We start from the raw sequence: 27,574 nt of genomic DNA on the forward strand, positions 1-27,574 counted from the left end.
ATGAACAGTGGTCTTGTAGGTCTTGCAGTTTATTTGTCTAATACACACTTTGGTTGAAATATGTGGTTATTTAAATGCATTTTTAGATAACAGAAACATCTTAGAACATAACCTCCTACTGACTCTTAATTGTCAGTGCTTTATTCAATTTCTCATTTATGTCTTTCAGTAACAAAACATGTCCGCACAAAAAATAAGTTGACAAATGTACAGGTTTTTTATTTTGAAACAACACACATGTTACAGAATGAGACAGATTTTCAATATTCATCTTAGAACAAAGTGTTGGTTTGACAAGAGTAATCAGAGGATATTGTTTTTTCACTATGGCTTTTTGCCAGATATCCCGTAAACCAATGAGAGAGCTGTTGGAGAAGAAACAACATAGTTACAATAAAACACAAGTTCAAGTCTAAAATGCTTTGGAATCAAAGTTCTACACTGACGATTTTGGGATGAGACCTTTCAATGGACTGATCACAGAGTCAATTCAAAACTGTGGTGGAAATAAGTATGAGCAAACAACAGAAAACATCAAACTGTTACAAGATCCTTGATTGCACATGCAGCTTTGGTCAAATAAACATGACAGAGAACAAAAGAACAATTTAGCTGTTTGTGACTTGTCATTTTGTCGTCCTCAAAGGGCTTTTATCATGAAAGGAAATCATCACACTTAAAGCTTATCTTAACAACATGAATGTCATTGTTTGATACTCAACAAAAAATAATCTCTTTCGTTAATCACAGCTCAGCACTTGTTTTTTCTTAATAGGGAAAACTGACACACACATTAATCTGCAAGATCAAACCATTCCACCTTATGTCATTTCATTTTCACACACGTAGAAACAAACTTACATCAAGTTCCTTTTATATTGGTCACACTATTGTTCTTGCACTAAAGGGATATTTCAGTTTTTTTTGAAGTGTGGTTGTCAGAGCTGACTGACTGGGACATGGAGGCTAGGGCCTAATCCCAATGTCCCCCTAAACCAGGGGCCTCAAATTTAGAACTTAGAAAATGACCTAAGGGGGCAAACTAACTTCTAGTGTGGTCCAGAAGTGGCTGTTCAGCCTGTTCAGTCGTGGTGGGTGAGTAAGGCTCAAAATGATATCTTGATATTCCATCATGACATCATGATGATAGTTCACAAATAAAAGTGTTTGTTTTGATATAGAATGCTATATAGTTCACAAGGATACACATTTATGATGCAAAATAATCTAGAAATAACAAAAGCCTGGTGTAATGGACAGCAACAGTAATTAAGGTTCCACTCCTGCTTTAAGAGAGTGAAAGTGAAAGGGTAGATCTTACACCTATGGCTTTTCACACTAGCTTTAGCTACTTCCCATTGAAAGTAGTGGGCAACACTGAAAGGCAGTCGTGTTTTCAGCGAAAGTGAGCCTGAGACATAGTTTGATGTCGCAGACTGGTTCTCTGCACTATGGGCAGTGCTGACTACGTGTCAGCTTCACAACAACCACACTTAATAAAACCTTAAAATATCCGTTTATATTCAGTCAAAGTGCTGTTCTTATTTTCTTTTGAGCTCTTATAGAGCGCCATTTTTTGTTTTAGTAAAACACCAATCCAGGATTCTCATTTTATGGAAGTTTAAAGTTCTTCATGGCCAGTTGAATGTTCTGCCGGTGATCTGGTAAAACTTCTGATTGAAGGGGTGAAAGAACTTCTGCAGTTTTGTCACGACTGATAGGTCCACCTCTGGATGGATGCGTCCCTTGCTGCCTGCCAGGCACTTATTAAAGACAATGTTAAATCGCAGACAGTAAAATCCCCTGGTGGCATTGAAGTACAGATTATATTGGCTGATCCTTGAGGGTAGGTTGAGGAAGCGCTCGACGAGCTGCAACTCTGGCAGCGGGTCCGTGATAAGGCGGTCCCCGTCCACGATATGGAACTGCTTCACAGGAAAGTACTTGAGCCATCGCTCAAGGTGTTTGGTGTAGATGCTGGTCCGCACTGCTTTGTACTTCGTGTTCACCTCGCAGGTGTTGGTGTCAATGGCCAGCTTCTCAAACTTGTGGTAGGTCTTGTTCTTACGCTCCTTGCCCTCCAGAACTTGCGTGTAGTCCGACACTGCTCTGGTGGTGGGCTCACGGACGATGATCAGCAGCTTGATGGAGGAGTTCATCTTGAAGATGCGCTCAGGGACTTCCTCTGTGATGAAGTAGGCGGGGCTCTTCTCAATGGTGATCTGATGAGGGAAGGAGAAGGGCATTTTCCCTCTGTACCAGTCGATTCCACGGGCGTAGTTTTGGTCATTGTCAAAGAAGTGAATCTCCTGTGAAGCCTTGACCACGGCTGGATGTAGGTTGAGCATCTCCAGCAGGGCACGAGTGCCGCCCTTGCGCACACCAATGATGATGGCACGTGGCAGCTGCTGGACCAGGTTGTGCAGGCGTATTTGCTCTTTGGTGGCATTGCCCTTACGTAATTCATGAAGCAGGCCACGCTTAAACTGCAAGGTACGGAGTGGGATTTGCTCTGGCTCAGGAGGGGTCAGTCTGTTCTCAATGGGGCAAATGGGCTGTAGCCTAAAACAAGAAAAACAGAGAGAAAGAAATGTTTAAAAAATGATTTTCAGGACTGAGATTCTAGTTGTCTTCTTTACCCAACAACTTCATAATTATTTGCATAAAATATCTTACTTTAATTAGATAATTTTTTTAATATTCATTATAACACTCATAAATCAGGAAAGTCTCATTGGGATTTCACCATTTAGCTGTAAATTATGATGTGCACTATTTAGATTATCAAGTTGTGTTTGTCAAACCCAAAACGTTTTCTTGTACTGGGGGAAAATCTGCAGCAATTGTTTTATTCATTTATTTATTCATTATTATTATTATACAGATACTGTAGTTTCCAATTCAGCTTCTTCGAAGACAACAACCATTTAAACTACTACTACAGTTCACTTCCATCCATCCATCTTATCCCTGCTGACACTCAAATTAGATTCATTACAGATGACAGTTCACATGCTTAACTACAAGCAAGTGCCTTGCTGCCTCTCCAGTGGCACGCATTTGCACCAATATCTTTTGGTATTTGTCTTCAACAACTGAAAAACCTCATATTTATCAGTCTGTGTTGAAGCGGGAGATATTTAAGATGAGATAGATTAGGTGTTCCGTAGATGTTTATTGATCCCCTGTAAGGCGAATTCAGAAAATGAAGCTATTGAGGCAAATTTGTGGGTGAGATTTAACTCCAGAGGACAGCACTCTCCTCCATTGCTGATTGATTTTTTGCCAGGCTTCCATGGTGCAGGTCGATGACATCAACGCTCAGCGCATGCAGATGCATTCTCATATATGACCTTTCTAAATCACTGATATGACATAGATTTGATTTGAAAATCGGAATAGGCGATCAGATTTCTGTGTCTAAATAGCCCAGAAAAAATTGTGTATAAGTCACTTCTGCCTTGCAATGAGAATGTAGCTGCTGTGTACTGGAGTCAATGAGCCTCTGTTTAAACTAAGGTCTATGGACTGTCAGAGGAAACTGGAGTACCCAGAGAAAACACACATGCTTAGAGGTATCCCAGCCCTCGGCCCTCCAGTTACAAGCCAAGTTCCCTTTCCACTAGTCCATGGGCTGCCCAACTATCCCTAACTATTGTTTTTTTAAGTTCTCCAAATTTTTGAACTTTGTCATGTTTATGTTGAAGAAACACTGTCACGTTTTACATTGCAGCCCTATAATATAGTGTGAATTCAAAACAGTATGCTACATGTACTTGAAATGTATTATAGCTCAGGACGTGACAGAGATGACTCACCTATCCAAGGTCCCAACCCTGGCCACGAGATAAAGGACACTTCCAATAGCGAGGCTGCCCAGTACGAAGAGCTTCTGTCTCAGCAATGCCTGCTGTTTGAATAGCATGGCCCTCCATCAATCTTCAGGACTGCGTCTTCAGCCTGCACAGAGCGGAGCACATAAACCACTAATCACCAGGGGAGGAGAGACAGCCTAATGTTTATTAACACACACTCAATCAAGTCTTACAAGTGATTAGGCCTCGCTCGCACGCGCCTGAAAAGTGCTGCAAAGCCATTTAGAGAAAAGGCTCGGCTGCCAACCTCCACTTTGTTACATTCATTTGTTTGTTTCTTTCTGACAACTTGGGAATTGATTAGAGCCAAAAGTGCAAATGTGTTGTGAGGACCTTTGAAAGAAGAAGGAGTAATGTGTGGAATTAAACATTTGCAAGAATTTCAGTGGAAACATTTTTGGACTGTTCCAGGTGACAAAGATGAAACTATCATCACACATTCTTTGATTGTAGATCCTAAAATGTTGTACTATGAGAATGTCAAAGATGGTTGTTGTCATGGTATTGCGATCAAAGATGGACTACGATCATTTTGGCGATTGGTGAGTGTGTGCTCCTGTGACCTATGTCAACTTATTAGTCAATAATAATGTAACATGAAATGACATTGATCAGTGCAACATTGCCAAATACCATGGTGGCAGCAGATGTTTGTATGTGCAGTTTTTTTCTGCACATATGATTCATGTCTTGTTTTTTACCCCTGATAGGGATGAGTATCGAGAATGCATCACTAATGTTATGTATGCATCACTGACTTGTTTTCTGAATAAGGAAAATGCATTTAAATATGTGGCTCTCTCTACCTGGTCAGAAACTTAAGGATTTGGTCTTAAAGTATTGTTAAATGATTTGAAGGTAGAAACATCTGACTGTAGATGTTTTGCCTGGGCCATGTGCTTTAATTTGTTTTTATTGAAAACATACAGATTATGTGATTTTATACTGCACTTAACTATATTTTATTATTTTTTACATTGTATTGAATGTGCTGTATGAATGTATTGGTTGTATCCATGACCTAACCTATATGACCTGCTGCCTGTCTTGGCCAGGACAACCTTGCAAGGGATGTTTAATCTGAATGAGTTTTATTCCAAGTTAAGTAAAGATTAAATAATATAATAATATAATAATATGGCAAACCATATTTACACTCCCAACAACACCATGCTTCTTTTTTCAGACTGACAATTGAAAATGAAAACTTTTAAGCTTTTTGAAACCATCTCCAGAGGAGAATGTGTAACTCTTGGTCTCAGCCTTAATGTTCTGTGTTTATTTTTGTTGTTTTCTTTTGACTCTAATAAAAATAAACATAAAAAAGTCTTCAGATAACAGACACAGTGACAGGTTCTGTCCTCTACTTCAAGAACAGCCTTGTGTGACTGGGAAAAACCACATCATGCAATAACTGATCCATACAAAAGTCATAGCACTGTAACTAAAGGGCCGGCTTCAACTCTAATCCAGCCTTTAAAACTGCCTACCATTCCAAATAGATAGCAGGATTCACTAGACCATCTCATAAATAAGTAGAGAGAGGTTGTGACCCCACTGTGACTGGAAAACATTTCATTCATATTGCCTCATGGTGACTTCTGAAGGGAGACCAGCAGCAGAGCATCTGCAATTTCATCAGTGTGACGGGGCAGAAAAATAAAGTCAGAAAAGCCAGAGGCCAGTCTGGTTTTGTAAGAGCTGCATTTGGAAACTGTTGTTGTTAAATTTGGAAAGTTTTTTATTCCATAAGTGCAGTGGTTTCATGTGCGTTCTTTCTTTTCAAAGAAACTATTCTGATGTGACACGTTCTTATGTCATTGATTTAAATTGATGTGATAAAATGTTCAAATTCTTTCTCACATTCAAAAAGTATATATTATATTATATTGTGTTGTGTTGTGTATAAAGCATCACAGCAGCCGTGCTCTGACAACCTCGGCCACGTTGAGGAGGACCTGTGAAATGATGGAGAATAACGTGCCTGATAGTAGAGTTGAATAGATTAGAGCCAAGTGGTGCTAGAACAATATAATGGAAAAGTGCCATAAGGCAGAAAGGGAAGCGCTTCCCCTAAAATGTCAAATGTGCTGTTGTTTTTTTATTTGATTATAAAAAGTGTGTTAGAAAACGTTCAACTATATGACGTTCAGAATCAGCTGTTAATCACAGATCGTTTGACGGCACATTAAAACCAGTGGAAGCTCAGCGTTGATTGATCTTTATGAGACAGAACTGCAGTGAGTGATGCAGTGATTGGACAAATGTGGCAAAATCATCAGCATCTCTGGGAGTCACGGATGCTGGGCTGAGGGCAGAATTTATGTCTTAATAACTGGGCCTGAAATGACTTGTATTTTTAAATTCAAGTCTACACACACTCTTGTCTAATCTCAGCTCCCGACCTCTGCCCATCTCACATCACCCTGGTTTCCCTTACTTTGCCCACACACAAAAAAAAAGTGTGGGACTCGCGTGTCGTGACTCATCAACCACATGTGAGATCACAGTGTTCTGGGCTAATGGGCTGAGAAGGAGTGCAACAGGAAATAATTAGGGAAACATTAGCAATCAGAACAAATGCTGACTGGCCGTTTGGTGTGTAATTAAAACCCAGGAACATGCCCTTGTTATAATTAGTTCCAAATACTGGGACGTGGATATGATTTGGATATTAAGGTACTTGCTGCATTGCACATGTAACAATAGACTATAGTGCAGCTTTGATTCCATCCCACCCGTGGATTTATTGTATTACTGAAAATATTGTTGTCGTTGGACCATCAGTAACTTCAGTCTCACACACACACACACACACACATTCACACACTTTGATACAATAAACTGGGGCCTGGGTGAGCAGTCATAAAGACAGAAACAACATTAAGAACTGGGTGGTGTGGCAGGAAGACCTTCAAAGGGATTGCCTCCATATTGTGCCCAGATCAATGCCATTTCAAACAATCCACATAACTCACTCACTCAGGATGTGCCGTTGCTTTTCTTTCTAACAATAGACTGCGTCCTTACTTTTACAAAGGCACACCAGAGACCTACAGAAATGGTGTTCATGTCAGAAGGCTCAAAGTTCCTGTTTTGTCATTGATCATTCCACAAAAGCTGAACTCAAAATCACATCTTTGGAACATTTTTGTTCGTTCAGAAAGAAAGAAATTCCCAATATGCATGTAACATTTCTAGGATGCAACCCTGACTTAAAGCGATGGTTCAGGATTTTTGAAGTGTGCTTGTCAGCAATACTGACACAGTTGGCATACTAAGCCTGCGCTACACTAGAGGATTTTGAAATCTGACTTTATTTTTAAATCGTGGGAGACCACAGACACAACAGACTTTGTGAGCGATTTTCAACGTTTTAATCCTGAGAAAGCACAGACTAGACGATCCAGTCAAGGACCACACACTTGGCGTTTAATTAAACGATTTCAGGGAGGAGATTCAAGGGATTTGGGATCTCACAGAAACTTGTGCAATTTAACGTGACTTCAGAATAGATATAGAGGCCGACCGTTGGCGGCGTCAGTTAATAGCTGTTGCATGTGTGATATTTTGTGCTGAGAAACATAAAAAACTGTAGATGAAGTTTTGGCTTACTTCTAACTATGCATGGACCTGCATTAGACGAGTAGGCAGCTCCGGTGCTTAACCTTTGGTAATGTTTTGTTGTTGTTGATGTCATTATTGTGCCTTAGTTTGGTCTTCGTGAACAGAAATGATGAAACATTATTTGTATGCTTTGTTCTTCATCTGAAAAGTGTCTCTGTCACACAGTACACACAAAACCTTCCTCATGACTGGATTGCAGGATCCAGATCCAGTCCTGATGCTATTTTTCTTGTTGTTCACACAATTATTATTGTGATTGTGCTCGCTCTGCACGTACTCATTAACTTACCTCAACTGTAGGATCCAGATCCAGTTATGAGGCAATTATTAAAATTGATCAGTACTTTTTACTGCTCATATAAATTACATCGTAAATATAGTGTTGACCATAACCTATACATTCCCAGAACATTTTATTAAAATACATCCTTTACTTTTTGAGTTGTGCTGCACAAAAGCAGACAAACACAGCCAAAACAAAACCTCCTTGGTGGATGTAATAAAGGACAAAACTATATTATATCATATCAGCCCCAAGTTGATCTGGACAATGATCTCCCTCTGAAAACATATTGCTACGGACGTAGCCACAGTTTCTAGGTGATTGAGGTGGTTTCTATTAAACTCGAGAAAGATGAACGTAGAAAGGTGTTGGCAGTGTCTGTGTTCTTCTTTATGTCAAGAGTTTATTTCTCTCAACAACAGAGTCTGTGGGTGCAGAGTTATCAGTGATGAACAAAGTTGTTCAAAGTAAGGCTAAAACACATTCTTCCTTCAACGGCAACGTCTGGATCCCTCTGCATTTAACTGTGGAGACTATAAATGGCAGCCGCTGCAATCGACTTCACACAGTCTTTACTTATATGACAGAACTGGTTCACACTGTGAGGGAATCAAAGATGCTGTTGTTCAGTCATCAGACACATTTACATGTAAGAACAGACACAAAGGAGATAATATGGTAACATTGGGCTCTTTGTTAGTGAAAATAAATTCTCCAAAGTCAGCTGGAGACAGACAGCCACTGGAGTACGTTGTGAGGATGAGTCAGCTGAGGACATTGATGAATAATTCACCACTATGTGCCATTATTATTTTTTTAAACATTTGTTTTATTGAATTAATACAAAGTAAAGCAAGTGCATTGGGAAGCACACATGAAAGTCCCCTCAAGCAACAGAATCAGAAAACAGAATAATGCAGTATATAACAATATAAATGAATGAATAAAGACAAGGACAGATCCCCCATGTTTCCACACCCGCTGTTGAGTGCTGTCAGAAGCATACCAAGTCTTATTGGCCAATCAGAAGACAAATAGACAAAACGTCACTACCTCAGTAAGCAAGCAACAGAAATACAAAATAAATTGTATATGTATGTATAAGCATAACCGGAGGGTTGCCAGGTTCAAATCCTGACAGGTCAAGGGCTGGGTACCTCTGAGCAAGGAACAGAATTTGTTCCTTGCTCGCCATTACTCGCCATTAGAATACGCCATTACTAGATAGCCATTAAGTAATGGCTATCTATGCAATTGCATACCAACACACTTTAATGGCTGTGCCTGTTGGAAGTGGGAGGTTACTACACTCTTTCCAGTTAGAGATTAAACACAACAGCGATGGCAGGGAAGACTCTTCAACTCTTTCAAAGGCAGCTATGCTCACCGCTACACCATCATCACTACATAAAGAAACACATAAAATGGCTGCTCAATGATGGGGTTAGTGGGAAATAGGAGAAGTGAAGAGGGCAGTAGCATACAAGGACAAGAAAGAAGAGACAGTTTCGTCCTGCCTTGAAACTTCTGATAATAAAATGACAAAGTCCAACAAACAAATCACACAACCTTCCAAGTTTAGTATAACACAATTTATCTCCCAAACCTTTGTGGTCTATACGCAGTCATCCATCAAAAGAAGTACAATAGCACCATAAATGCTGCATATACCAAAGAACATCATGATCATCAAAGTTTTGCAATAAAAACATAGAAATGCAGCATATTTTCAGTTTTTCTTCTGCCTCATACTTCTCCAGTAAACTACTTCACTGACACAACATCAGAAAACAACAACAGGAGCTTGTGTTGTGAATTTCTACCCAGGGAAGATTAAAGTCTTAAGTTGGAACACACAAATGTCTGGGGAACAGTTCACTGGAGATGAGTTATGAGACATGCTTCATACTGCTTTAGACTTCAAAGCCTCTGTTGTCTGCAGAGTCAATTACAAACTTGCACAGCATGGTAACAGCATTGTCATGACACTCATATCAGCCTGTAAAGTGTGGCTGTTGTCTTACAGTGTCTCATTAAAGCCAGGCATCGTAAGTGTAGGAAAGTTAGCATTAGCGTATACTTGCTATACAAAAAATGCAATCAGTGGTAAAAGATCTGTATTTAAATGGTGCCTTTTAATACGAGGCAACTGCTCACCATGCCCTACACCCATAGTTCCCAACCTGGGGTCCAAGCCTCCCTTAGGGGGGCGCCAGAGATCACATGGGGGGGCGCAGAGCTTTGACTGCTCTGAATTTGTGAGGTTAATAAGGTTAATAATTTCTACATCCCAATCAGACACTCTACTGGATAATCAGAAGTCAGTATCACCCAAATAAAAACTATCATTTGTTTGGGCCACCTTTCAATTTATCAAGCTATTTATCACCAACACGTGGTCACGTTCCTGTTGTGTGGCCTCTTATGCCTAGTTCATACACACTTTTCAGCCCAACAACCTGAGCCATAAAGTTTTTGCATCTTGCAGCCAATTACCCCTAATTAGCACATGATCAGCAGCAGTTGCTAATTGTGAAATATCCAAGTGAATGCAGACTAGAAGAGCCTGGGCTCTCTTCTGGTTGGAAGAGGACCCACTGTACTACCTGGGATACAGCTGACTCTCAAGCACATGACTGCACGTTGTGTAGTGTGGGATGCACAGCGATCCTCCTACTCTGAAAGTCATGTAGTGTGAACAAGGTTTCAGCTCAGTAAGGTAAGATACGAGTCTGCTTCAGCTCTGACATGACAACACACGAGCACAGCAAAGATTTACAACACAGGGAGTGAGTGTCAGACTCAGAGAGCCTGGCTTTCCTTCTGCCTGCCGTGTGACCTTCAGACACCAAATAAAGTGTCAGTCATAAACTTTGAGCCGGGGAGACAAACAGGAGGACATCTCCCCACAAGGTTCCTGCTGTTTTATCTGAAGGTTCTGTGCGAAGTGTGAAGCTTCTCCCATTTTAACAGCATGCACACGCACTGTACGCACAAACACAAACACAAACACAAAGATGCTCCTATAAGAGGTTCTGATGGCTGTCAAGATACGGTCTTTTAAGAGCCTTCTTTTTGAAGGAGTAAATCTCATTCTTACACATTCATATCTCATGCAAAACAAAAACAACCAAAAGAACAGGCAAAACACAACATTAGACCACAACCAGTACGGGTATTCAATATTATCAGCAAGATAACACAGGAAAACAGAAGGCAGATCACAGCATTACTGAAAACATTAGTATTTAAAGATAACTGATACAAATCAGAAAGAACAGAAAACATTAAATAATTGTTTCCAACTTCCGTAGACACAGAAGGAACTAAAAAAAGGTTGAGTTGTTCATTGATGTGTAAAAAAGGAACAGCGTGACCTATAGTTGGCAGTGGATAGCTCATGGCCAAGGGGAAGGGAATTGGGCTTGAAACTGGAGGGTTGCCAGTTCAAATCCCTGTATAGGTCAAGAACCAGGGTGCCTGTGAGCAATTAAGGTACCCAACCCCCACTACTCCCTGGCCACAGACAAGAGCTGCCCACTGCTCCTGCAGCTGGTTTATGTGTGTTCATTACTGGTGAGTGTTTTTTTGAATTGGTAATAAAACCAATTCTAATTCTGGTAAACAATGTCAGCATACGCCATTATTGGGGGTATGAGTTGTACAATATGTGTTTCTGCCTCAGATGTGCAGATTATGCTGCACTGAAACTGCTTGTTAATCTCCATCTCTAAATCTGCAAGCCTGCAGCTACACCCTACATGGGGCCCATATAAGTAGGGTCTACCTCCTATTGGAGGTGTGTGGGTGTCAGTTGGAAGTTGGTTGTGAGGAAGGCAACAGCTCTGTTGGGAAAAGCGAAAGGTTAATGCAGTACTATTGTTTCCTGTTATTTTTGTAAATAGATTTTTTCTGGGCCACACAGTTGATGTAGTAGTCAGCACAAGACCCGGGTTCGCAACCGGGCTAGAACAAGGGTCTTCCTGCATGGAGTTTGCATGTTCTCCCCGTGTGTGCGTGGGTTTTCTCCGGGTTCTCCGGCTTCCTCCCACAGTCTAAAAACATGCAATATGGGATTAGGTAAATTGGACACTCTAAATTGACTGACTACAAAATTCAAGTCAATGCAGATTCCAAAGAAGCTGCCCAAACCTGTGTGTGTGTGTGTGTGTGCGTGTGTGTGATAGGAGGGACTCGCTCCTCACCTCTTGGGAATTCATATATCACATCTGGTACAAACACCTGCTAGCAGTGAGGTCTCTGAAGCAGCTGTTTGCATGTAACAGCTGGTGAAGTTGTTCTTACAGCTCTGGATAGAGCATGGAGCTGCTACAGCCTGGTTCTGACCCCAGAGACAGACGAGACATACCGTACCATCTCGTCTCTAAGCTCTGCCGTGTCTTAGCTCCTCGCAGAAACTTGCCTCTATCATGCTATTATACTTGCTGGGCACCACAGCGTCTCCTCACCATGTGCAGACAGTGGGAGCTTCCCTGCTTTAATCAGCATGACATAAATACTATATACTAATACAAATACTATACACAGCTACCAACTTGAGGAACTGTTAGTTTAGTCAGTTTCTAACACTTATTTTTGTTAATTTGAGTGTTGAGGTGTGGTATTTTCAATAACACACAGTGAGATGTCAGTAAAACAAGTTACATTTGGGTAAATGTAGCATTAAGCTCTTTAATAAATTATTTCTCTTCTAACTAGTGTTTTGTAAATTACTCAGAATACCTCAGGGCAAATGACAGAAGTTACGCACTGGAGCTTAAACTTTTAGAGCCGATAGAAGCTTTATTAATCCCTTTGAGAAATTCCCTCTGGGAAATTCATATTTTGACTTTTTGTGGTGAGTTTCATAAGAGTCTCAAACACTGTTCGTATGGTCAAATTCCTCTTGGGTCCAAATTTAAAATGAATAAACATTTGAGTGAGGGATTGAGGTTCGTCCAGATCCGGTGACATTTCTGAAAACCATGACCCTACTTTTCGGGTTGCTATAGAGCCCATATAAAGCCCTGTGTCGGACCCCCATTGGCCTGAGATGGAGCAAAATGAAAGCGACCATCGCTGGATGCAACCTGTCAGAGTTCACTGCCCACTTAACACCCATGGATTTATAACAGAACTTGACAGACTGAATAAATCTGATCCTTATAATGGCCCCGGTGTTATGACCAGGCCTCGGAAAAAATGAACAAGGAGGCTCCTCTTCCCAACTCCCAAGAAGCCACCAGCAACACATAAAGCAAACCATTTTAAAGGTTTATTCAGGAAGGTTCAAGGAAGTCCACTGCAGCTGGGATGATCAGGCCTCGGAAACCTCCTGTGCCGGCTCATGTCATTTAATCAAGCATGCACACCTGTAACCCATATCTATCACTCTCAAATGCAGACACATATTGTACATGTAAGGAAAAAAGCAGTCCCAACCCTGGGGTCATAACATATGAGATATGAATGTTAAAAGTCTGATTATAATCAGACTAAGACAATCATTTGATTTAATGGCATGTAAATACACTAGTCTGACTAAAATCGAGCTAGTCTCAGTTGGACTATCATACCTGGATAATACCATAGTCCGATTACTGCTGCATTTTTATGCTTAGTCGAACTGGAGTCGGACTTGGCGTTCTGCACATAATGCCAAAAATTTTTTTTTTTACGGAAATCATATGGCAGCGGCGTCTTTCTTGGACAACAGAGCAACCACAAGAGCCACGATGGATCTAATTTGTCTCAGGACTAACATGAACATCAGGTATGAAACATAAAGAGCCTCAGCCCGATCCTGTCACATGAAGGTCAACAGGGAACTGATTCAATATGCACTGGCTTATAGAGTCTGACGTACACATATACTCAGCCAGCTGTCCAATTACCTGTCTTAGTTAGAGTAAGGCGTTAGCTCGATGAAACTGTGCATGTAAACATACTGACTGAAAGTTTACATGAGTCTGGAGGGAAACAAAGGGCTCCGTGAGAAAGATTTGTCTCTGGAGTCTACTGGCTAAAGATAGTGTTGTCATTGGTAGGGTAAGTGCTGTGTTAGCATAATGTGGCATAATGTATAAGCAATGGGCAGTGTAATGTAAATAGCTGTGTTAACATTATTATATAGACTAGCTCATGGTAAATCTAGTCTAAGTCCATGATTTACCAAGAGCTAACCACACAATCTGTTGCTTGTGGGTTCCCATCACTCTGTGAGCACCACCGTCTCTGTGGGTCTGTAGGGATCTGATCCCATTAGCCTGTGTCCGACTGCCCCACAGCTATCCACCATCTTCTTCTGTTGTTGCTTGAGTTAAGTTGAAGACATTTTACCTCCCGTTCATAAGGCTTCTTCAGTTCTGAATAACTGAGAGAAAAAAACAGGTATTTAACCTCTGAGGCTTAAACCTGCCTCGAGAGTCGTTAAGTTGATCTGAACGATCTGCTTTGTTCAATTTAACGACTCTCTCACACTTTGACCAGGAGCCATTGGTACTTTCATGCTTTCATGGTCCTTTATATCTATCCATTATATTTCTGTCCTTTACTGTTAATGATTAATCAACTATTGTTTATCAACCCGTTTACCTATCAGTTAAGGAAAATGAAGTTGTGATGTAATGAAGTAATGACACTAACATTTTAGGAGCAGAGTGTACTCCTTGTGCCGCTCCTAAGCCTGGATAAATGGGAGGGTTGCGACAGGAAGGGCATCCGGTGTAAAAAAGAATGTCCTTTGAAATAAGTTTCTTTGGAGAATATAAGAGCAAGACAGACAGTGAGAGTGAGTTGACATAGAGGTCTGTCTATAGGAACACAGTATGTCCTGACAGCTCCCTCCTGGCTTCTGTCATCTTTAACATTGATGTTGGCTTCTGTTCTTTTTGCTGCTGTCTTGATATTCTTGTGTGTGCAGTTTCACGTGTGTTGAAATAAAGTTTTAGAGGTTAACTAACAGTCACAGCAGGACACCAGCCCCCTACTGCTGCTCTCCTGCACCTTCAGCAGTCACTTGGTAACCCAAGCTTATCTTATGCTTGAGGGCTTTTATTGACTTGAAAGAACAAACATTAGGTGTAAAGTTTGAGTGGCAAATGATGTCATGACTGTTTACACCTATGGGAAAGACATTAGCCCCTGGTGCTTGTCATGATAGTTTAACCTTTTAGGTTTTGCATGAAGGTCATCACAGCTCAGGAATACGAGAATCTGGTGTTTCAGGACAAAAATCCAGTCACTTGAAAAGAATTGTCCTGATTGAATAACAAGCAAAAAACATTGGATGAATTTCCAATGATGATGTTTATTTTCTAAGCATTAGACAGTTTTGTTTTCATAGATTTGCTGCACAGTCACAAAATGAAATGTTTATCCAAAAGGTTATTTGACAAAGTTTTCTTTTTTCTTAATTTACCTGTATTTAAAAATAATTATGCCCAGTTGGAAACTGGCAGTGACAGTTGCGTTGTGGTTTGCGCCGGGATTGTTCTACTTGATGCACCTGTTGATCAAGTGAACAAAATAGAAAATGGTAAAGCTTTAAGATACAGTATAATGTCAAAGTTTTCCAGCACTCTGGTTGCCACAAGGCAATGAAGAGTGGGGCACTCCAGTTTTACCAGGAATGTAGTAAAACTAGGCCACCATCATTCTTTCACAGCTGAAGTAGAGACAGCTTGTCCACACAGTGCACAGAATCTCGTCACCTCATTTCATAGCTGGAGTAGCAAAGGCCCCGGGGGAGAGCAGAGGGAGCAAGGCAGCAGGCAAAGATTAAAGCTGAGCAATGTGTACGTGAGGCTCTGAGTCGTGAAAACACTGCAGGGACTGTTGAGATATCTCCCCGCTGAACAGCCAGCTCACGCCAATCAACGCCATGTTTGGCAGCCAAGACTCTGATCAGCTCCTCTTTGCTGGTGAGACATGATTCAGCAACTTTGTATCATCCTCTGAGAGAAAACTCAGCCCTGGACTGTTTCCAGCAAAATTATTATTTCATTTATATTATATCATTATTATAATCTTCTATTGGAAATTTTAAACAAATCCAAAGGAATTACATAAAAGAAAGCCACACAATGATGTCATTCAGTCCGCTGTTGTTAAGCAAATATTGATAATGGTAATGAGTTCAACACGTTTCGCTTCCACATTACTATTCAGGGTTCCCAAACTTTGGTTGACATCAAATTCAAGGACTGAATGTGTTGACACAGCTTAAGATGAGAGGACAACTTGTCCGAGTGGCTTCGCCCATGGCGTCCACTTTTATTGATTTGTAGCACGCTCTGCATCTGGACAATTATTAACATTATTCTTTAGGTCTTGGGCAAGTCGGTCTTTGTGATTTGAGATCTTGGAATTTGCATTTCCCAGGCCGGACGTGATTTGCTCTCTCTTGCTTAATGTCACTCGGTCATTGCCCACGACGGAGAGAGACAGTGAACAGTGTCCACAACACCGCTAGTAATTACAACTCGACGTTTGTTCTGCATAGACCTGGTTTACGTACAATCAAGCAGTGCAGGGCATGAAACCGTAGGTGGCGTCGTAACAAACAAACTGAACTTCTTTCTTGCACAAAATTCAACCACTTTCAATGACTTCAAGGGCCTTGAACTTTTTAAAATAAATTCACAAACTTTCAATGACTTCAAGGACCCGTGGGAAGCCTGACTATTATTGTAGTTATACACTGCCTGGCCAAAATAAAAGTTGCCCCCTGGATTTAACTAAGCAAATAGGTAAGGGGTTGCTGCATTTGGTCAGGTCTAGGTTCAGTAACATCATGTGCCCAAAGAATGAGGTCAGCTGACTACCTGAATATAATGAATGACCAGATGATTCCATCAATGCATTCGTTTCTTCCCTGATGACATGGGCATATTCAAAGATGACAATGCCAGGATTCATCAGGCTCAAATATTTCATGTATTTGTTGATCTATGTACAAATACACTGATCTAAGTGGATAAATAAAGTATTCAGTTTAATTCTTGGGATTTCTAAACATCATATTTTATTCACTGAATCTGTTTCCATTGCACTAATTCACACTTAGCTTTTATTGACACCACCATTTCATTCCAGCTCACAAAGGGGTGCAGTTTTGTGTTTGTGTGTGTGTGTGTGTGTGAAAAGAACTGTGTACATTCTTGTTACGCCAAGATGTGTTTTCTTCTACAGTCGTGAAATAGATAAGAGACATGGCTCCTGTTTTTGGTGCAAAGTCTTCTGAGTCATCCTGTTCTTCCATTTCAGTTTTGGACTTAATCAAATCATTTTTGCCATTCAACACCTGCTATTTCCACCTCAGTTTCCTATTCAGCTACACCCTTAGCATGCATGTGGGTGGTGCGGCAATGAAAAGCGTCCCCTCTGCAGTTTTTCCATATACTGGTTTTGCAGTATATGAAAAATTCAAACCATAAAATAAATAAATGAAGATGGGTTTTTGGTATGGACCAGTATACCACCCAGCACTTCAGAAATGGAAAATGTGCACATCAACAGGCTAAAGCAGACCCACCTTAGGTCTGCTTTAGCCCACCTTTGGAAATCATATAAAAAGTGAAGGTGTGCTAAACTACTGTACACGTGACACTGTCACAGATAGGCTGTTGCTGTTGGCTTGAGAGTCTGCCTTAGGGTCCTGACCCTAACAAGGGTGGCCCTTTGTGGACAGATGCAGCCAAGCACTGGCACCCGACATATGCATGCAGCTAATTAGCCACACAGCGCTTCAGCAAAAACCCTTTCAACTGTTTCCAACCATCAAGCATCTTGTGATTCTCTCCTGCTCTGCTTAGCATAACGATGACAGCTAGAGTGTTTAAAAATTCATCCACCTCTCTCAGCAGAGGCCTGCCACTGCCCAGCATACGTTCTCTGTTAGACTCTCTCTCTCAAACTCAGCCAGACGTACTTTTGCTGTCTTTGTTAGTCCATCAACCCTTTCACATATGGCTGAGCTGGTCCCGTACTTCTTACATTGGGGAAGTTGTATTTCGATTGCTGTTTATCTGAGGTTTATTTTGTTCTTTTTTCAAACAATAAAGGGAGATTTCTTGAAGTGTGTTTGTGTGAGGCAGGCTCTCAGTGAAAAAAGAAGATGTCCATGCAGATTCAGAGGTGACACAAACATGGCAAACATACTCTTAAAATTGTGCGCACTGAAGGGGGAATATTTTTTAATCTTTTCTGTTTGGAAACGAGAATCTGTTTTGTAGGTACAGTGGAAACAAACAGGACCATCAGCTCTAACTATGTATCAGAACCTCACACCACCACACTTCGTCCACGTTTATTAATTCATTATGGATAGATAGATAGATAGATAGATAGATAGATAGATAGATAGATAGATAGATAGATAGATAGATAGACAGACAGACAGACAGACAGACAGATAGACTTGCAATGAAAAGTTTGAAATGTGGCCGATGATTACGAAGTGATTTTCAGCTAAAAATGTGTGTAACTATCAAGTCCTTGACTATAATTTATTGTAGAAAGGTGTGACAGAATCAGTGTGATCTTTGGGTAAGTGGTTGAATAACAGTAAGAGCATTGTGCCAATTTCTCTGGAACACTTTTGTGCAGGATAAAAAGGCAGCAAGCGTCACAATTTTGGTGGAGCAAAGCGGCATGTAGACTTTTAAAGGCACACTTGGAAGAATGACACTCAAAATCAGGAGGATGTGTGTGTGTAGGCTACACTGCCAGTTTCCACTCTGCATCAGTGAGTAGAAAATGTATCACTGAGTGGCACTAGAATGGAAAAATGCCATAAATATACTGAAAGTGTTTGAAAAGAAATAATGGTAAAAACACAGACGGACACAAGCGGCTTTGTGTTGTTCACTTTATCCGTCCATAAAGTTCTTGAAAACATCCCTGAAAGATGAGCGGGCTGTAGAAGTATACTCTATGTCGAAATGTTTTAAGAGGCAGAGAAAACACAGAGAATTCTTTGAATAAAAACTCTGCAGGATTCCACTTCGGTAAAGTGGAGGAAACAGCAATGAGCATCATCTGCTCAAGGAGCCAGTCAATTGTTTCCAGTCAGAGCAAAAAGCTTTACTTGGTTAGACACACTCCTCTTCCTCACACTTCCATTTCACTATGTCTCTCTCCAAAGCCTGAACCTGGCATCTGTCGAGTATGAGTATATTTTATAGTATATATATCAGTTTGTTAGCAGGACATGAGTGAACATGCCAATTTCTTCTTTGTCTGCTTAAATATCATCTGTGATGTTCACTCCAGCTTCATTTCCTGTGCAACTTCACCTTCTAGCTGTTAGTATAGCTTATATATATACTTTTTTACAACTCAGGATAGCACTGTATTTTTTATTTTATGTGGAAAGGAATTGGGCTTGTAACCTGGAAGGTTGCTGGTTTATATCCCTGCCAGGTACCCAATACCTAATTGCTCATTGTAATTTGAAAACTCCAAATTGACCCCAGCCACATCCAGTCTGCTCCCAGTGCTGGTCCCAAGTCTGAATAAATGGGAAGGGTTGCATCAGAAAGGAAAAAGAAAAGACTAAAAAGGGATTAAAAAAGATACAAAATCCCGTAACATGGTCACTGAGCTCCATAGCGTTGGTGTTTTCATCTTTCCCAGTCTCGTTGGTTCCCGGCACATTTGTGACGTTGCAGTTCTTGCACAGACGATGAATACGTTCAAACAAACACCACCGGCAGAACAACCACTGATCATGAGAAGGTGGGTGTTTATTGCCTTTTATCCGTGGGTTCATCCTGGTTCACAAATCCTTGTTGCACCGACTCATTTTAGGGGTGTAGACATGAAAACAAGTTCTGGAGAATCCATTAAAGTCCTGTTTCAATGTAGATAAGGCATTAGTGTGAAAACAGCTTCAGTCATCCAGGTCATAGGATCTATTCTTAGTTCAATATTAGGGTCATGCCACTTACACTGCCTTGATGTAAATGTTCTTTACCACCGAAGCCTAAATTTAAGCCAGTAAACCTAGGTGAACCATTTGGCAATTTTTGGACATTAAAAACAAATTATTAAGTTAATCTTGACTATTCAGTTTTGTTCAAACATTGATTTACCTATAATGTCTGTAGGTTTTGAGGTGGAAAAAAGAGAGGTTGAAGATGCAAATGGTAGAGTTGGCATCCCTTCAAAATACCTAAACTATATTGCTATAAAACGTACGCTAAGGAAGTGACACTGTACAAATGAATGTTGTGGTTTTGGTTAAATGAGTTGTATGTTGATTCAGTGAGACAGGTAGGGAAAACATCTCGGTAGAATCTATTTAAAAACAATATTCAATTTAACTACACTTTACAGAAAACACAAAGAGGCATTTACAAAAGAAAATCCTACTTTGTGTTAAATTAAAAATATTAAATTCATAAAAGCATTATTAGTAAGCTTTTGAATTAATTTGGTGTCTTATACAATGGCACTAAAGGATTTCTATTCTGTTCTATTCTATGTTTGAGCCACAGCAATAAGCAAATTATTGGTTTGGTTACATTTTAAAATAAATCAGTGAATCATCTTGTCAAATGAATTCCATCATTGCAGATATGTAATAACCAATGACTTGATTTGTTTCTAAAATTGCATTCATTCACAGATACTTTATTTATGAACTCACACATTATCTTCCCACGCCCAAATGTACTGTCTTCCAAAAATCCAAAAAAATGACACAGCATTCATTCTCAAAAACATAACGTCTGCAGCTCAGTTCATACATGCTTTAAATACTGATTCTCTGATAATAATACATCCAAATAAAGACACCAGTATGGAATGTGTATAATTGTGTATAATGCTACTCATGCTGTGATGAAATACTAATTAATCCTGCTGGTTTTGCTGCCACTTATAGAACCCAGACTTGCACACAAACATTTCATGTAAAGTACTGTATTTTTGTGTTAATGTCAATAGTTTTCATTTCTTTAAATCAGGATTATATTAACTCAGGATTATATTCGCTTCAGGAGAGCTTTGCACACATTTAGCAGAAGGGGAGGTAATAAATCACAAATACTACTTCTGGTCTGCTTTTTACTTAGTTGGGACATAAGGTGTTGGTCCCTGTGGTTATTGTACTTTCTTATGAGAAGCCATTTATCTAAATCATAAGAAGTGGGAAGAATCCATCTAAATTTAGCCCTTGTTTCATCCTCAAAGAAAGACTCTGCTAATGCACCATGTGTTAGTGCTGGAGGCGACATGGTGCCACATTAGAATATCTTAAGGATCTTAAATTCTCTGCACTCGTCAGCCTGGTCTCCAGGAAAAAACTCGGCAAACCATGGGAAACAATGGGAAAATTATAATATATTCTGAATGATTTCATACCCGTGCTGGAGTGGTTGGGTTGTACTCCAAAATGACTGAATGACCCGATTTTCAGCAAAAACTAAGGAAATGTTTGCCATCATTTTTGTGCAAGACCTTTGGTTTGGCAGTGCGTTGCAGTGCGTTGCAGTGCGTTGCAGTGCGTTGCAGTGCGTTGCAGTGCGTTGCAGTGCGTTGCAGTGCGTTGCAGTGCGTTGCAGTGCGTTGCAGTGCGTTGCAGTGCATTTTTCATACCAATCCACACACTGCAGGCACAGCCGTCACGAGCAATGTGGCGGTTAAGTGTCTTGTGGACACATCGACATGTAGACTAGTGGAGCCCGGAATCGAACTCACAGCTTTCCAATAGAAAGACGATACACTATACTGTTGACCAAAAGCACTTAGTGAGTATTTGTTTCCTGTGCTTTTGGAACAAAGAGGATCCCTTCCATTTACCTATAGATCTGCTTTTCAAGGCACTGCTGGGATTTGAACCCAGGATCTCCTGTTTACTAGACAGGCGCTTTAACCAACTAAGCCACAGCACCCTCCACTCTGCTATCCCACCCATGTGATCACAGCATGTGATCACATCACATTTGACAGTCAACTATAAGATAGTTGACTGTCAAATGATAAGCAACTATCCTATAGTTGACTAATGGTGCATTTCCAAAATAGTACCTGGTACCAGGTACTGCTCAGGCGAGGTTCCAAAAGTGTGCTGAGTAGATACTATGCGATGACTGGTCAGACTGCCGTCACAGGAAGAGACGTCTGAAACTGTAGATGACTTAAAATGACTTAAAACGTGGGTTAATCTCCAACAACTACAGGAGTCTGGTGTAAAGTCACTAGTCACTCGTGTGTGTGTGTGTGTGTGTGTGGTGTATAAAATGAAGTCGCCGCAGTTTCACTCAGCCGTGCAGTGACGACTCCGCCCACGTTAACTAGGTACTTTTTTTGTGGTGCAACACACATTAAAGGGAAGCACGATGGAGAGCACTGACAGTGGTTACACTTTCATATCCCCCTTTCTAACTCTGCAGCAATCAAAAGATTTTAGATCACTGCCTGAGCGCTTTGCCTAATAACATCATGCTGGAAAAGATGCCGACTCTGTGACTCTGTGAAACGACTGAGTTCAGCGGGGTGTCATATTTATATCACCACCTCGCAGAGCTGAAAAAAACCAAACCATGTCTATTACAGAGTGAATGCCAAATGTTAGTGGGTGTTAGTGGGTTTTATGACCAGTGGAAAAGGGGCGAGAGAGAATGAGTCACAGTTTGAGATCAAACACTACATCAGTCATATTATAGTTCAATGGATTTCACAGTGTGCTTTTATGGAGAGGATGTTGATACTGAAACATCTTTCCCAATGACATTTGTGGGTAATCCCAGGATTTGTGAACCTGTTAAAAAAGCTTCAACCATTGACGGTGGTTGTTTCCCCCGTGTGTCACCCGCGTGTCACCCGCGTGTCACCCGTGTGTGAGCTGTGACATCATGAATGCACCAGAAACAAAATGAGTTGGAGAAGGAAGCAAACGTTATCAACACCATGAAACTCAGTGATACTGTTACAGTTGTTACTATTTTATGTCTTTTACTTTGAATCAATCTTTCAATAGATCTGATTGATTTAAAATACCGAGCACTTTGTAAAAAGTAAGGTTTGCTACAAACACTCATGGCTATAACAGCTATGCTAATGGTTAAAAAAAAACGATGCATGTCATTAGATTGAACAAAAAATGATGCCAAAAATAAACAAGATGAAGAATGTTTTCCATGCACTTTGCATTCACACTGATGCTGATCAGAGCCAAAGCCAATAACAACTGGTGTGTATTACATGAATGCCAAACAAACACATTACCAAAACACAAACATGGGTCAAAAACCTATTTAAACCCAAGATTAAGTCGCCAACCGACAACGCTGAGATGAGAAGAAGTTACCGAGAGTATTTAGTGACAAATGTGAGAATTTGCTGAAATGGACCTTTTTCACTTTACACCATGTTGAATCCTTCAGGGCTAACGATTGAAACAACTACTAAAATACAATGCAAATGTCTTTGATCTATATCGGAAATGCTGCTTGCTAACGTTACCTTAAAAAGTCCAAGTTTCCTCTTCATGGCAACTGAAGTTAAGGAGCTAATTGTAAGTTGTAACTCATGCTCCATGACCTTTTCCTGACCTTTTTCTGACCCTATCCAGAGACGTTTTATGCGTCAACCTAACTACACATTACTGACTGTTAGGGACTCTCTAACACGACAGCCGATCACCTGCTTTTTTTTGGCTGTGGTAGGGTAAGTGTTGTCCAATTTACCCAATCAATGGAGAGCAATGTGGATTGGGTACCTTGCCCAGAGCTTGTTGGTATTCGGATCAGCAACCTTGCGGTTACAAGTCAAGTTTCCCTTTCCACTAGGCCATGGGCTGCCCATTTGTAGATCAGGAAATATGCAACATTATTTTGCATCTGTTGTTTGTGGAAATGTATAATGTAATCCCCGCGACTATGTTGCTTTACTTGCTGCGACTAACCTTTAGACTCTGCAAAGCATTCTTGCCCCCGAAAATAAACACTTGATGAAATTATAATGCAGACGCGAGCCATTAAAAAGCTCCAGGTCTCACAGAGTCAGACGTTTGAAGACTCAGATGAGTGCAGAGAGGTCCAGAGTCACGGCGGAAACAAAGCCCGGCTCTGTCACTAATGGGCTCCGTGTGACTCCAACACATTTGGCATTTGTGTAATGTCACAGGGCAGTGAAGGAGGACGCAATAAAACACAGAGCCTGGAAGCTTCACTTATTAAAATTAATAATTCATACCACTGGATTTGGTAGGGCAAAATCCACAGTTTCAAATGGAGGGGGCGGGCACCCCCTCATCAGAGCAGGGACGCACAGGACCGGAACGTATTGTTACAGCCAATGAAGACCGCAGCAAGTCCATAAGCCATGAATAATAGATGGGATATGTTGATGTCGAAGTATAATGTGTTGTTTTGTGCATCAACACAGAGCTTTTTTAATCTCCACAGCATCTGGTCTCATACACGAGCAGGAGACAGTGACAGATGCTCCACGCTTCCAAACATCATGTGTTGAACACTTTAATCTCATTTTTGTAGAGACTTTGTTCAGGCTAAAGACAAATGTGGACAGAAGCTCATAGGAGACAAAGTGAAGCAGTGATGTACATTTAAACTCATTTTCCACTGGTCAAAAAAACCTGAATCTAGAAGGAAGATGAACCCAAAAGAAGGAACCAATCCAATATTACAGATGCTAATTGCCTTTAAACACCACTACCAACCAACCAACCAACCAACCAACCAACCAACCAACCAACCAACCAACCAACCAACCAACCAACCAACCAACCAACCAACCAACCAACCAACCAAGGATCAGGAGCAACGCGGGTTTAAGTGTCTTGCCCAAAGACACATCGGTATGTAGACTAGCTGGGAATCAAGCCCAGCTGTTGCCCAAACTGCTTTTACTACTTTATGGAGATGCTGATAACCACAGACCCCGTCTCAAAGGAGTGGCTTCTAGTCTGAATTTTTCTCTCATCAGAAATTTGGGAGGAAAAGGCTCTGAATGATTTTCTCTTTAAAGTTTTTTCCCCAAAGTGAGAGCAGGAGAAAACCTGAAAGGCATATTTATTTTTGGCCATTCTTTCTGTAATAATTACTTCTACAGTCCTATTATTCAAATATAGGCCTCAATCTCTTTGCCTTTCACCGTATCAGCAACAGAGGAGGCTGATGACGTCATGTTCGGTCGACTAGACTCTAGACCTGATATCAGAATTAAGTGCTGTGAAGTAACATCATGCACTCTTAGAAATGTGCCAGTCTGAGATGTGTTATATAACTGCAGCTTTGCCTTTAATCACATTTAAAACCACCTACTGAAAAAAAATCAGGCTTCTAATCTGATTTGCAATAAAGTGCTGAAACTTTAAAAGGGAAAGTTGTTGCATAAACATATTAAACAACTTCAAACTGGAGAGAAGTCGTGTTTTTTTCATGGAAAAAAATCAATTTCAAAAACTGCAAGATTCAATTAACAGAATTGTGCAGTGCATAGTAGCTTTGGGAGTCGTGTTGCTGAAGCAGGATGTGGTGACATTAGTAGCCCACTATGACAGATTGCAGTGAACCGGCTCCACCTGACTTAGAGCACATGTTTCTAGGAATAGACTGAGTCAGTGCACCGTGATGGTGATGTAGCACCAAAAAAGAAAAGTGCATAGATAATGCTCCAGAAATATGAGACTAAAGTTACTGAGCTTTGATGTTGAATTACTAACTTATTTATGAAGACTGTGTGAAACCTTAGTGTTACTCCACACCTGTCTTTGGAATCTTTCCATCAGCATCATTTCAACTGAAATCAGCAAATATTTGAAATATGATTTATTGGTAGATTTTGGTGTTTGGGGTCCTCTAATTTAACATTTTCTGTCTTTTATTGTGTTAATTTGATTTTCTCTAATCTCTAGATGATCCAGTACCATCAATGCCATTGACACTCACAGTATCATTCATTCATTCATTCATTCATTCATTATCATTAACCTCCATATGGGGTCGCTGGAAGCTGCAGCCATTCCCAGCTGACACAGGGTGAAAGGCTGGGTACAACCTGGACAGGTCACAGTCCACCACAGGGTCAACAACCCTTCACTCTCACATTCACACCTACGGTCAATTTAGAGCAGGGATGTCAAACATACGGCCCGGGGGCCAGAACCGGCCTGCCAGAGGGTCCAATCCGGCCCACAGGATGAATTTGTTAAAAATTCACACTACGATTACAATCTAAACGTAATGTCAAATGTAATATGTTTCACTTCCAGATATGTGTGACTAAATGTTTGTGCCTTTATAGATCCAGTGTGATGTGTAAATAGTAAATCTAGGCATGATATTGTTGAAATTAGACCTATATTTATAAAAATATCATGTTTTATAAAAAATATAAGGAGAAAAACCAAAGAGTTCTTGTTGTTCATATGTTATTATGCTATTATTTTACTATTTTTACTGGACCGGTCCACTCGAGATGAAATTGTGCTGTATGTGGCCCCTGAACAAAAATGAGTTTGACACCCCTGAGTGTCCAATTAACATCTGCATGTTTTTGGACTGTGGGAGGAAATCGTAGAACCCACAGAAAACCCATGCACACATGGGTAGAACATGCAAGGTCCATACAGAAGGTCGGACCCCGGGTAACAGTGCAAACCATTACTCCGCTGTGTGGCCTCATGCACTCACACAGTTTGCATCATGTCATGAACATGGGGATAAATGTGTAGCTTTGAACATGATCTCCAGTATCAACTTCTCCTTAATGCACCTGTGCTCGGACAGAGGATCGTTCAGATTGAAATGATTTTCTCACAAATGGCATTAGGACCTAAGTGACGACACAAAGACAGGTTGGTATAGTGACGGCACTTTAATCTATCTAGAAATGCAAGGAGCGTATGTCAGGTAATCATATAACTGTCCAACAGGCTTCAAACTTTGACATTGTTTGGATAAGAAATGCAAGATATATCAGTAGATGTGCAATAGACGTCACTAAATCACAATTTAATCTGTGCTTCTGCTCCCGTGAGGACTTCATCAGTTTGCATCACCACCATCAGTAAATTGATTGCATGTCCACTGTGGGTGTAAACAGTGGGGCCTGATACAGGAAATGCACTAAACCTGCATGTTTTGAGACTAACATGAGCAGAAGATGCATAATCTTGCACAACAAAAAGCACTGCACAGCTGGCAGAAGCACAACGCCAAGGTCTGACCTACATTCAGACTAACTCTGCAAAACAACTATTCAACCTTTAAGCAGCAGCCAGTCGTAACATACTGCAAAATAAGTTTAATTACTAGAATCCTCTGTTGGCACTGCATTGTGCTGGGAGCAGCGATTGATTCCAGGTTGTCCTCTGACTCATTAGACCATAGCAGAGCTCTGCCCTGCAAGCTAAAAGGGAACAGCATCAATCCATAAATCAGCCGACGACACCTCCTCTATTGTGTTGGGGTGAAATATCCCGACATCTGCAGGTGTGTGAGCGACAGGCAATCAGCCGTCTATAGTCACATTTCAGCCACAACATGGCAGCCGTGTTGCTGATTCCCAGGCTGCTGCATTTGCATTGAATCACAGGTAACTGTGTCTGTGAGGGAGGCAGTCAGAGTCACAACCAGGAGGAAAATGATGATTCCTCTGAGGACACAACGCTATTGATCTGCTTTCATCTATGGGGCTGCTGGGAGAATGATTGAAAGCTCGCTCACCACACAGCTACACAGAGACCGAGCGCCTGACTCCTCCTGTGCACTTTATCACTTCAGAAAGAATGAAAACAGCAAGGATGCTTAAAAGG

The 27,574-nt window shown here is 40.8% G+C and overlaps 1 protein-coding gene and 1 non-coding gene across 2 annotated transcripts in view; both read right to left on the reverse strand.

Moving 5' to 3' along the window:
• Positions 1-194: 194 nt before the first annotated feature.
• The window catches only part of LOC131443199 (heparan sulfate glucosamine 3-O-sulfotransferase 5), a 74,590-nt gene continuing 47,210 nt past the window's right edge, over positions 195-27,574 (reverse strand). Inside the window, exons 3-4 of the mRNA XM_058612621.1 lie at positions 3,819-3,960; positions 195-2,562 (exon numbers count right to left, since the gene is read on the reverse strand). Coding sequence (XP_058468604.1) covers positions 1,632-2,562; positions 3,819-3,925 — 1,038 coding nt within the window. The 5' untranslated portion in view covers positions 3,926-3,960 and the 3' untranslated portion in view covers positions 195-1,631. The remainder of the gene's footprint in view (positions 2,563-3,818; positions 3,961-27,574) is intronic.
• trnat-agu (transfer RNA threonine (anticodon AGU)) lies at positions 21,610-21,683 on the reverse strand. The gene has a single exon. It is a non-coding gene; the product is annotated as a tRNA-Thr (tRNA).

The sequence above is a fragment of the Solea solea genome, chromosome 17 (genome assembly GCF_958295425.1).
Source record: "Solea solea chromosome 17, fSolSol10.1, whole genome shotgun sequence".
Taxonomy (NCBI): domain Eukaryota; kingdom Metazoa; phylum Chordata; class Actinopteri; order Pleuronectiformes; family Soleidae; genus Solea; species Solea solea.